Source organism: Alexandromys fortis, unplaced genomic scaffold, assembly GCF_014885135.2.
Source record: "Alexandromys fortis isolate MF-2015 unplaced genomic scaffold, M_Fortis_MF-2015_v1.1 scaffold_62, whole genome shotgun sequence".
Classification (NCBI taxonomy): Eukaryota; Metazoa; Chordata; class Mammalia; order Rodentia; family Cricetidae; genus Alexandromys; species Alexandromys fortis.
Genome location: NW_026067942.1, coordinates 6020236 through 6032766, shown reverse-complemented (window position 1 = coordinate 6032766; position 12531 = coordinate 6020236). Strand labels below are relative to the sequence as shown.

The following is a 12531-nucleotide window of genomic DNA, read 5'->3' as shown; positions in this document are numbered from 1 at the left end:
GAGTCGAAGCCTGTCTGATCATTTCTGTTGACACCACCGACAGGGAACTAGTTCGGACACATGAGCCCCTGGGGACATGTCACTCTCAAGACCCAACACTTGCCAAGATAGGAATCCAGACTGAGGAGAACCAGTCTTGTTCATCAGGTCCCACGAGAACTACATTTATGTCCTCTGAAGGTGATGTCCTCATGGTATCTCCTACTGGGTCCCGGCTCTGTTGGTTCCACTTGGTCACAGTTCCACCAAGGAGCGAGCATACAAGCCTCTGGGGAAGTTCACGTCCCAGACAGACATGCTAAGTGATTATTATGATAGTTGTTGTTTGCATTTTAAATGCGTGATTGATGAATTCTAGTTCAGTTCAAAAGGGCAGTACTGATGGAAACACAAATATATGGACGTTCTCTTCGTTTTATGATTACTGCAGTACAGTGGACGAAAGAGTCCTCTTTCAGATTGTGTAAAACGGAACTGGATGGCAGTGTGAAACAAGAACATCCAATGAGTTGGTTTCATACAAAATGTACATTTTTCTTAATTTTTAAAAAAGATTTTCTCCTATTTTATGTGTGTGTTTTAAGTGCATATGTGTCTGTGCACCCACGTGTGTGTTTGATGCCTTCAGAGACCAGAGGGGGTGTCAGGTCCCCTGGAGCTGGAGTCCTGGACAGTCGTGAGCTAGGACCTGAGCCGTGAGAGCATGCTCTCTCCCCTTTCCTGCCCACGTGACACTGGCTCCTCTCCCCTGCAGAGCAGTGTGACCCCACCCCTGATGATAAGAGGAGGGCTCACTGTTCACGAACACCTCTTTTCTATTTGAAACTTGTGTGCTTTATTAGAATTACTGAGACGGTGGTGGGCACGGGAGCACAGGCTCTGGGAGGGAGCGCTTCTCTCCTCTGCTGGCCTGCTTGAGGGATGCAGGTGGCCTTGCTATTAACCTGCTACATTTTGGATAGTGTTTTTTTTTTTTTTTTTTTAACATTGGAGGATTACTGGGAAGGTGCATAGTTTTTTTTTAAGTTGGATTTAAAAAGTCTCTTTTATAAGGCTGGCTAAGGCCTCTGTGGTGGGTTGCTTGCTGAGTGTGAGGAGCTGAATTCAGATCCTGAAAGCTCAGAGTCAGGCGCTGCTGGATGCGTGTGCAGTCCACCGCTCGTGGTAGGTGGAGCCAGTAGATTCCCCGGAAGCGTGTGGGACAGCCAGCCTGGGGTGTGCTGAGCCAGCTAGCCTGTATGCTGTGTCATCTGTGTCCATGCTCACACACACAAACATGCATGATACACATACATGAAAATACACAGAGCATTAAAATACCCTTTGTTTTTTAATTTTTTGTGTTTATTTCTATTTAGTGAATTTAATGTCTGCGCTTCAAGGCAGTCACTTTAAATATGAATATCCTTGAGTTGGCCAGTTAACTAATAGCAAAAATCTGTCTTAGGATTGACCTAAAGTCTGTCCAACTAAAAGCAGTTTGCACTGAAATAGATTTTTTTATTCTACAAATGTCCACAAGGTGGCACCATGGGAATTCAAATCTTAGGGCTGGGCTTCCTCTCCTCCATCCTGTGTTCTAGAGTGAGAACCCTCAGCTTGAAGGAGTTACGCTTTTGTTCTCAAGTGTTGTTCACTCACCCTCGCTCACTTCCCACGGCTAATTAAATTTGCTTCAGCGGGAAATCTTAAAACAAATAGGGACTTTTCCTTAAAATAAGCACAGTCGAGTAAGGGCTGGGGTGCACACCTGTGGTCCCAGCACTTCAGAGATGGAGGCAGGAGAATCAGGGATTGAGTCAGACTCACCTACACAGTGAGTTTAAGGTTGTTAGCAGAGTTCCTTTCTCAAGAAACCAAACCAACCAAAACCCAACAAATAAACAAAGGTAAACACACACGTGAGTGTCATTGTGTGCATGTTGCTTGAAGACTAGAGCGCCCTCCAGGGCTGTTGAGGGTAATGCTGGGTATATGGAACTTCGTGGCAGGGTGGGTCACCAGGGTTGTGGATTAGAAGGGACAACAGATGTTATACAAATGTCTTCCTTTTCAGTTAGACATCAGAAGGGCAGCAGTCAGGCCGTATCTGCCAGGTGTTTCTAGTTCCCAGGACGCTGATGAGCACATTTGTCCGTCCACAGTGGAGCAAGCTCAGGGCGTGTCTGGGGAGGTGGCGCCACTGAGTCCAGTTCCCGGAATCTGCTTTGGATAGTGCTAGGGGATTTCACGCCCTATTCTGGCCTTGGAGGGAGCTGATGGCTGTAACATAAATGTACACTCACACACATGCGTGTGTAGGATGATTGAGTTGGAACCTGGAATCCACAGAAGGATGGGTGGTGGAACAACAGGCCCTTGAGCCAAAAGGGAGCTGGGCAGAGAGCTTAGCCGTGTTTCCGCTGGGCTGTACTGGGGTCAGCACCGGCTTTTGAGGCCTGTTCTATTCCCAAGATATCCACAGCAGTGTCTTTGGGAAGGTAAAGCGCAGGCTTGATATTGACCTTGGGACTGTCAACGACTTGCTGCTCCCTGGTTCTAGCTGTTGAGTACCAGAATCGTGACTAGCACAAGGCTCTGGATTTAGGGATTTTCTCATAGGCATATTTAGAAGAGCCAGTTTCTTTTCTTTCTTTTAAAAAAATGTATTCATCAACAATTTCATATATGCATATAATACACCCCTACACCGTCTCATACTTCCCCACTCTTTGTGGACCCCTTTTTCTCCCTAACTAATCTCCCTCCTGCTTTTCCCTATTTAATTTGAGTGACCCCCTGAGTGTAGTTAGGGTTGCTGATGAGAGTGGGTGTTGACTGTTAACTGGAGCATGGGTGTCTTTCCATGGCTACTGAAGAAAATGGCTGCTCTCCCTGCGGTCATTAGCTGCCATCAGCTCCCCAGCTGGGGGTGGGGCCTCACGAGGCTCTCCTCTAAGAAGGGCTTGCTTCTCAGGGAATCAGATCCGGTACTGTCAGGTTCCTGTGTCCTCTGCTTCCTGGCAATCTAGGTTCTGGGCTGGGTGCTTTTTTCATGCATGTAGCAGTAGTGATTGCTGCTGGGACAAGTAGAGACTCCCTTTGGTTGACTGTGGCAATGTTTGAACCACAGAGTTGAGTAGAGGTGATGAGCTAATAGTAACGAGGCCACGTGTTTTATAGATAGTCACCCATGAGAGGCCACCTGTTGTCAAAGGAGGCCGCTCTCTTTGTGCAGATGGTCTTCAAATGCAGGGTTCTGATGGCTCGTAGTATAAAGCTCCTGTGTGTGGCAGCTCAACCTTTCCCCCAGGCCCGTCTTTTAGAGATGGTGTCCTAGGCAGATTTCGCTACACTGCCTGACTCTGAGCAGTTCAAAGCCCAGAGGTGAGGGCAGGCAGGTGGACTGGGATGCTAAGCACACCCCTCGTGTCTGTAGCTGCTTTTTTAACAAGTCACCCGGGGCCCTCTAATAGCACCGAGACTGGAATCTCTGTGATCCACACCCGGAGGCAGGAGACTTTCATGGAACCTTTGACTTCCCCTTGTATCACTTCCAAAAGAGGAGTAGGGGCCCGTGGAAGGGTGCTCCTCTGGGGATGTCCTGAGGGTCCCTGTGAGGGCGGGTTGGCTTTAGGCTGGTTTAACTCTGTGTCAAGTACCCGCGCTGCCTGCCCCACCCACTGCTCCTCCTTCTCAGCAAGACTCACAGCCTGTAATGTGCTTGTCACTCCCTGTGGCACACTTATTCACTTCTTTTCTGGGCTGTAGTCTCCATTTCATGTGATGCTCAGATGTAGTTTTATCTAAAACAGACTGAGTTGTAGGGCCATATTGAGTTGCTGAGCAAGACTATATCAGCAGATGTACTCAGGTAAATAAAGTAGGTATTGACTTTTACATGTCATGTCTTTATATCTGTATGTGTACACATATACAGATGTGTATTTACATGTCATGTCTGTACATCTATATGTGTGCACATGTATGCATTATTTGGATTATATTTGCTGGAGAGTGAAGTTGTAAAAAGCAGGAGGAAGTGAAACTATGTTCTTAGATTTTTGTTGTCAAAAGCCAAGAAACTGAGCATACCGGCTTGCCTTCTGGTCCTGTTGGGAAAGGGAAATCAGGTGCAGCATGAAACAGCCGTGAGGTAGAGGAAGTGGAGGTTCCATGAGGAGGCTGTGAGGGATGATGGGGCACTGCTCAAGTCGAGAGGTGCTGGAGAACACACAGGAACTCCCAGTCCTTCTCTCCTTCATTGTCTGGATACATAGACTCTTCCTCAGTTGAATTTCTAGTAGTTTCAATACAGTAGTTAGACAATGACAACATTTAAGGAAATAAGTTTGCGTTAATACACATGAAGTATTTTAAAAATTACTCATAAAATTAATATAATTTTAAGAATAGTGGGTGAATAATTTTGGGTGCTGTAGGAAGATTTTGACTATGAAATGCTGTTCAAGAACTGACCTGATGTTATGGTCCAGTGACATCCATTTGAAGCTGTGGGTTTAATGGAATCTGTTCCCTTTTGGGAACAAGTCCTTTATAGGGACCCTAAGAATTTGAAAGAAAAAACAAAAACAGATGAAAGCAGTGCTATGTTGACACGGCGCCAGAGCCGCGTGTAAGGCTGATCTGAACGTGGAGCTCAGCCTCTCCTCACCTGTGCTTGCTTTTACTTTGTTTGTAGGAAGTGAGCCATCGAGGCCACCACAGGCGACAAACTGGCCCCCAGCTGTTTTCCTTTGGCCTGTGAACTAAGAATTTTTTTTAAATGTTATTAAATGATTGAAAAATCACAAAGAATATATTAGTTTTTTATGTGACATTCCACTCAATTGAAGTTTCAGTGTCCACAACTGAAGTCTTCTGTCTACGCTCCTCTGTCCAGGGTGGCCAGCGTAGAGTCACAACTGCAGCAGATCGTGGAGCTGCAGGGCTTGAGGCTCTTCCTAGACAGGTGTTTGCAGTCTGATCCACCTGCAGCTCTCGCTCTTAGCACTGCCTCCAGTGGTGACAGCTTCCTTCTAAAATGCTGTTTTATGAATTTGGACATCTCATGGTCAGTAGTAGTGCTGATCTGGAGATGTAGTTCAGTGGTCAGAGGCCTGTGATACAGGTTTGGTCCCCAGAATCATCAAGAAGCCAAACCAAACCAAGCCCTGCCAAATCAAAGCCAGCAGCCAGCAGTGCAGCTCTCTGGCTGTGTTGAAACTGCTTCAGGCCATGTGTTCATGAGCCTTGTCTCAGAATCAGCAGCTCGATGGGTGGTTGAGCCCTGTATGTGTTCCTGAGGTCTCTAAGGACCCGTAAAGCTAAAACCTTGTTAATAATACAGTCACCTGAGACATTTTTACTGCACTGACCTTTGCACTGAATGTCACGCACAAAAGCAATGAGGACCAAACTGTTGGAGATGGTGACGGAGGACTAAGACTTGCTGCCACACATACTCATGGTTAGGGTGCTCTGGAGACAACCGCGAGAGGTGTGCCCACTGTCACATCCCAGTCTAGCATCCTGGGAAGCACACACAGCGCTCCGCTAAGTCACCAGGCCTGTGACAGGGAAGGCAGCCGTGAGCGGTGGAGCTGAGCTCGGGAGCCATTTTCCCTAAGCCGGTAGCGGATAAGCAGATGTCATTGCCCGTGTGCCTTTGGTACAGTTTTTTTTTTTCTTGAAATGAGCTGACTTTTCAAGGAGAGCAGCCCATAGTATTTGTTGTTGACGAAACAGAGTTTTCCTCTGCGAGTTAGGACTTCTGTGTCACTTTGCCACTTTGAATCTGACCGTCTCCCAGAGTGATTTTATACCCCAGTAATGAAATGAGAGGCTGATGTCTGGAAAGTCTGTGATACCCAGAGAACTGACATTTTTAAAATAATTGATTTGTTAGGCTATGAACAGCATAGATAATAGATTATTCAAGACAGACCAATGGATTTAAATGTAGTGAACCCTACAAATGTCACTGTTCAGATTTTATGTATTGCACATTGCTACCATCCTGAAGGCAGCAGCACTGTAGAGTTTAGTGTTATATAGGAAAAGGGGTACAACGCAATGGCTCAGCAGTCAGAGTGCTGCCAAGCCTGGTGACCCGAGTCTGGTCCCTGGGTCAGACGTGGTGGAAGGAAAGACCTGACTCCACAGATGTGTCCTCCGTCCTCCACATACGCCCCTCTACGTAATAACAAAAGGGAAAACAGTAGACACTTTCCCTTCATCTCCGTCCTCCAGCCACAACCTTGTGATGACCGACAGGAGCCAAGGGTCAGGAAGCCCTCATATTCTCTTCTCAGACCCTGAGACTTTAAAAATAGGAAAGATTGCCACTTCTCCCAATACGTACTTTTGTTTTGACAAACGTAGTTATTTTTCATAAGATACAACAATGTGTAATCATTTTAGTGTTTTGTTTTAAGAGATTTATTTTATCTTATGTGTATGGGTGTTTGCCTGCATGTATTAATGTGTACCATGTGTGTGTGTGGTGCCTTCAGAGGCCAGGAGAACATGGATGGCGCTGAGTTACGGTGTAGCATCAGATGACCCAAGCTGAGCCACACTGCTCTGGCTGAGCTGGTTATGGGAGGATGGGCAGTCCCTGTGATCTGTGCCCCTGTGGCTACTGCTAGAACCTCCTAGCTACCAGTAGGCCACACTGCTCCGGCTGAGCTGGTTATGGAGGGTGGGCACTCCCTGTGATCTGTGCTCTTGTGGCTACTGCTAGTCTCATATTGACTCCTGTGTTCCTCATTCCAGGCTTCTCCAGTGACAGTGACCTCCTGTCCCTTACTGTTGATGTGGACTCTCTTGCAGAGGTAGATGATGGAATGGCTTCCCGTCAGGGCTCTCCCAGTAAAGCTTTTGGTCTGAGTCTGTCTGCGGATTCTTCGGCAGCAGGAGCTGTTGCTTCTGACAGTGAACCGAGCAAAGCGGAAGACCGGGAAAGCCGCAGCCTCTTCCCCAGCAGCTTAAAGCCGAGGCTCGGCCGGAGAGATTATCTGGAGAAGGCAGGGGAGCTTATCAAGCTGGCCGTGAAGAAGGAGGAGGAAGACGACTATGAAGCTGCTTCTGACTTTTACAGGAAGGGCGTTGACCTGCTCCTGGAAGGTGTCCAAGGTACGGTTTGCCCATAGTCAGGTCCTGGGACAGCTTATGTGCAGAGGAAGTGAGAAATGTCTGTACTGTGCTCCAGCACCCTGTGTCTCTCGTGTTCAAGGCTGGAAACGAGAAACCCCCGTCAGTGACGTCACTGCAGGTGCTCCACACAGCAGTCTATGAAAATGGGTGATTGCAAAGAGCGGCACCCACGTGTGCTGTGTGAGTGGCAGTCATCCTCCTGCCTGGGCCTTCCTGGGGACTGTCCGTGAGTTCACTCTCACTGCACCATGACAGTGGAGCAGCGGAGGCTTTTGGTTTGCCCCCCACTCTGCCCTTGTTAGTGCAGTGACAGGAATATGTGGAGCTGAGCATAGTTTACTTGTTTTTGTTTAAAGAACCACCCTTTATTTTTGTGCTTTTTTTCCATCCCAGACACAGAAGGAAGTGCCCCGTAGTTAGTGAGGTGACCTTTTGGATAGGATGCGTCATCGAAGGCTGACACGACTGTCTTCAGTGTCTAGAAAGCCATTCCTGCTGCTGGTCTGTGCTTATTTTCAGTGCACCTGGGTCGTGTTATCTAGAACCTTCTGCCCTCTTCTGGAGTGTGTGTATGTGTTTTCACACTGCTTCTTAGCAAGCATTTTGACTGAATTTCTTCTTAAAAATCTTATTTAGATTTTATTTTATGAGTACGAGTGCTTGCCTGTCTGCCTGTCTGTGTATGTACCACATGGGAGCTTGATGCCCTGGGAAGAGGGCATCAGGTCCCCTGGAATGGAATTACAGACAGTTGTGAGCTGCCCTGTGGGTGCTGGGAACTGAATCAGGACCTCTGGAAGAGCAGTCAGTGCTCTTATCCACCGAGCCATCTCTCCAGCCCGATTCTCTGCTTTAACCCTCATTTCTACCCTGCTGGTTACCTCATTCCTCAGTACCCTAACGTCTGGAGATTGTTTTTTTTTTTAAGTTTTATTTTTTTCTCTCCAGTTGTCCCTTATGACTCTGCACAGTGACGAAGATCGCTTTTTAGCTTTGTTTGTAGTTGTGTGGGGGGTCAGGCATGTGCACCTGAATGTATTTTGGCCACAGAAGCAAGTGATCCTCTGGAGCTGAAGTTACAGTTGTCTCCTCTGGAAGAGCAACATGTGCTGTTTGCTGGGGCGTCAATCCCTCCAACCTCATCTGGAGACTTTTTACCGGGCCGTGGAATATGTGTGTGTTTGCTAACTTCATTTTGACTGATTCTCTTCTTTCATAGGGGGTCATGAGCTACGTGTTGCCAGTTTCTAAGATGGGGTTGCTCTTCCTGTTTCCCTCAGCTGCCTGCTCTCTGGCAGGGCTTTGCCTGAGTTCATTCTTCTGCTGTTGTGCTAGCGGAGTCTCAGGAACGTAGAGACAGGCGCCTGTGTCCCAATGCCATCTTTACCTGGAGGTTCAGGCTGTACAGTTGGGCTCACGAAGCTGCCAGACATCTGTGTGTGTGGAAACGAAAGGAGTGAACTCTGCTTCTTTTGGCTAGTAGTGGCCGCTGTGCTGATGTTCTGGCCGCATTTGTCTGACTGTGACGGGTTTCGGTGGCTGACTACCTGTGGAACTTCAGCTCTTATAATTTGATTTTAGCTGTCAGTTTTGACATTTCAGATTGAGAAACCAACTCTGAAGTAATTTGTTTTCATTTTTTGATTAGAGAATGATTTTGGACCTAATTTTTTTTAAGGCTTTACATAGTCTCGTTAGAGTTTATGTGTGCAGTATTTTGTCTAAAGGGTCCTTCATTTCTGTTCTTTTCCCTAAGTGCCATCTTGAATTGTGGTTCACAGAGGGATGAGTTGCACAATATCTATCTGCTCGGATGTTTCTCCTTTTTTCAGATGTAATATACCACTTGCTGGAGCATTGTGGGTATTTAATTAGCATAGGTGAGCCACAGCACTGTGACATCTTTCTGTCTAAAAGATATTTGTCTTAATAGGGACACTTCATAATGTTGCCACTTGATGGTACCAGAAAAATAAAAATTGTTGCCTCACAATGTATAAATGCAGATCAGCAAGCGACAAAGACACATTCAGTTGGTTATTTGCTCAGTCAATTAGAGTGGGGTTGTATATCAGACTCACTGCAAAGCGCACTGAGCGTCTGTGTAAAGTCCAGTTAGCTGTCTAAGCTGTTTCTGTCTTTCTGTGCACGTGCGTCCAAAACCACAGTGTCCCGTCTGCTCCTGATAAGGTTTCATTGTTAACGCGCCATCCTGAAAGAGAGCAATTGACCCACTGCTCGTAGCATCACAGAGTTTTCTCACCGTGGATGACTTTATTCAGACAAACTGCAGGAACCTCAGCTACTGCGTTCTAGTTTTTTGTTTTCTTTTCTCACTCAGCTTCTGTCTCTGGAATTCTGATTGTTTATAAGGAATATGTGCTTCAGACCATGCAGTTTTGCACGTGGCAATGTGTAAAGTGTGACGTCAGAGCAGTGAGCGCAGTCCCAGGACTCTGCAGAGGTGCAGTGCTCAATCGCCACAGGGCCTTGTCCTTGGGGCTCTAGCCTGTACTTGGTTTGACATTCATGCTCAGGAAAGACCCCTCCTTAGGGAAGGTTTATTCTGGTGTGACAGAATGTTACTAGATGTTTCCAGAGTCAGTGAATCTACAAATAAAGAACTACTGCCTAGCTCTTTCTAGGCAGTTGTTCTCATGACTGGTTTGGGTCTACATGCTTTGTGGTGGTTGTTTCTGGAGTTACTGGTGTGCACCACAATACCTGGATTTGGAAAGAATGTTTTGAGATAGTGCGATGTCTTCTAATTCAATGCTGTCTCTCCTTTTTATTTACAAACCTTTTTTAAAAAGATTTATTTATTATGTATACAACATTCTGCCTGCATGTATGCCCACACGCCAGAAGAGGGCGCCAGATCTCATTACAGATGGTTGTGAGCCACCATATGAACTCAGGACCCCTGGAAGAGCAGTCAGTGCTCTTAACCACTGAGCCATCTCTCCAGCCCCTTACAAACCTTCTTTTCCAGTATAATTTTGACTCTGGGTCACCTTGTAACCCCTTATAAGCGTAGGTATTTTGCATTTCTATAACAGACAGTTTTGGTTTTGATAGGAATTACTTAGGGTTCTGTAAGTGATTCTGGGCTGTCCTCTCTTGACAGTATTGGTCAGCTTCATTCTGGACTGGGAGGTCTTCCACTGTCTCAGTTCCTCTGCTTTCTGCAGGCAGGGTTTTACTGTTTTTAGTGAGGAGGCTTTTATTTCTGCGTGGAGTGCCTTCCTGGAAACTTCTTGCTTTGGGATTCGCTTTGGGATGCTCTTCTTATGAATGGGATCATGTGTGTGTGTGTGTGTGTGTGTGTGTGTGTGTGTATTCATTGTTGGTGAGTGCAGGTTCAGTTGGCTCTCTGTGTTGATCTATCCAGCATCTTGTTGAACTGGCTTGCTCCCTCGGTTGTTTTGCCTTGGACTGTTGGGCGTCAGCACACACACACACGTGTGACTATAGACTGTTGGGTGTCAGCACACACACATGTGTGACTATGGACTGTTGGGCGTCAGCACACACACATGTGTGACTGTGGACTGTTGGGTATAAGCACACGCACATGTGTGACTATGGACTGTTGGGCATAAGCACACGCACATGTTGACTATGGACTTTTGGGCATAAGCACACGCACACGTGTGAAAATGGTGCTCTATTTGTGACAAAGCAGCTCTTCCTGTTACTCAGGTGTGTCACGCTCTGGCTCAACCTTGTGAGCTGGCAGTGTTGACTCTTTTTCTCTTTTGTTTTTTGCTCTTTTGGGGGGCCCACCATCTAGCTCCCAAATAAAACAAAGGTGTATTCTTTTTTATAAATGCCTGGCCTTAGCTTGGCTTGTTTCTTGCCAACTTTTCTTAAATTATCCAGGCTCCCTTTTGCCTCAGGGCTTTTATCTTTCTCTTCTTTAATCTTACTTTCTCTCTTTGTGTCTTGCTGTGTGGCTGGGTGGCTGCCCTGACACCCTCTTCTCCTGTTCTCCCCCTCCTTCTTTCTCCTTCTGTTTATTCTCTCTGCCTATCAGCCTCACCTGTCCTTGCTCCTGCCTTGCTCTTGATCATTCAGCTCTTTATTAGACAATGGTGTTTAACACAGGCAAAAAATCACAGCTTCACAGAGTTAAACAAAAGCCACACACCTTAAGCTAATACCCTTGACAGGGAGTTTTTAGAAGGCAGTTGACCTTGGGCCCCCTGGCCTTGGGGAGCATCTCACCTTCCCATGGGTAAGGTTCATCTGTGCAGATGCTGCAGAGCCTCCTGGGTTTCACTGTTTTCCATCATGCCTTGGAAACCAATAGCTGTCACTCCCACTCAGTTGCTCCACTAACACGCTCCTCGCGCTCATTCCCTTCTGTTGGCTGTGCTAAGCCTAAATCCTCCTTGCCACAGAGATTCGTGCTGTGATGTCAGTCACGCCGTGGTTTTTCTTTTTTCTTTTGTTCATCTTTTAATATGATTGGGAAAGAGATATTTTCAGGAAATAGTATTATTAAACAAATTTAGGTATTTTTTAATGTGAAATTCTGTAGTTTCTTTTAAACTCTAAAGATTGTACTCTTCCCTATAATTCAGTAAATTGCCTTAATTGAGTTTTTCAGGTCTTAGCTGCTTGCAGCTGCCTAGAAGAATTTGAAAGCGCAGAATTAAGACTGAAATCGCAAAGATCTGAAGCAGGTGGATGCCGCTTGCTCTCTGCCTTCGCGCTACCAGCATGCTATTTTCTCTCTGCTCAGGCAGGGTAGCTCAGAGGACTTTGTGTAGGTTTGTAGAATACCTGATCCTGCTCTCCGTGCTCCCACGTGGAGCCTCGCCTCTCAGGGGCCCTCTGTGCTCCAGCTACTGCTCTCAGACCTTGTGTTAGACAGGACTTTTCAGTTATGGGTGACGCCACCCTTAGCAACCCAAGCCGTTCCCATAGAAAGGAGTGTTAGTCCGGAGGTGTGCCTGGCTGTGTGGCGTCTGAGGAAAGATGAGCTGGCTGCATCCTTTGCATTGCCTTCTCTGCATACACTGCACTCACCGTGTTTCTTGCTCAGGGTGGATCCTGGTGACCATGGGGGAAGAAGAGGGTATCTTCCTTCATAGTTTAAATAAATGCCCAGATTTACTGGCCTGGTATGGTCCTGTGCCCTCACTTGTTTTCCTAACTTGGTAAGGGACAGTCATCCTGGTGTGCTGGGGTAGACTTGTCCTTGGTTGTTGGACACCTCCTGCTGGATAATAGAACTATCCAATGTGGGAAGAGTAGGCTAGCAGCAGGGGAAGAAAAACCAACTGTCATGGCACTCTCTCTCATCCTCCGGAAGACACACACCCTCTGCTCACACTCCAGGGGGACACACACCCTCTCTCACACTCCAGGGGGACACATACCCTCTGC

General features: G+C 46.8%; 1 protein-coding gene across 5 annotated transcripts in view; it reads left to right on the top strand.

Moving 5' to 3' along the window:
- Rps6kc1 (ribosomal protein S6 kinase C1) overlaps positions 1-12531 on the top strand; it is a 135938-nt gene that overhangs the window by 36125 nt on the left and 87282 nt on the right. For 3 of the 5 annotated variants that reach the window (XM_050148166.1, XM_050148168.1, XM_050148165.1), the window contains one exon: positions 6757-7116. In XM_050148166.1, coding sequence (XP_050004123.1) covers positions 6757-7116 — 360 coding nt within the window. Of the gene's footprint in view, positions 1-6756; positions 7117-12531 lie in introns of those variants that run through there. The other 2 variants (XM_050148167.1, XM_050148169.1) reach the window with 2 other exon arrangements.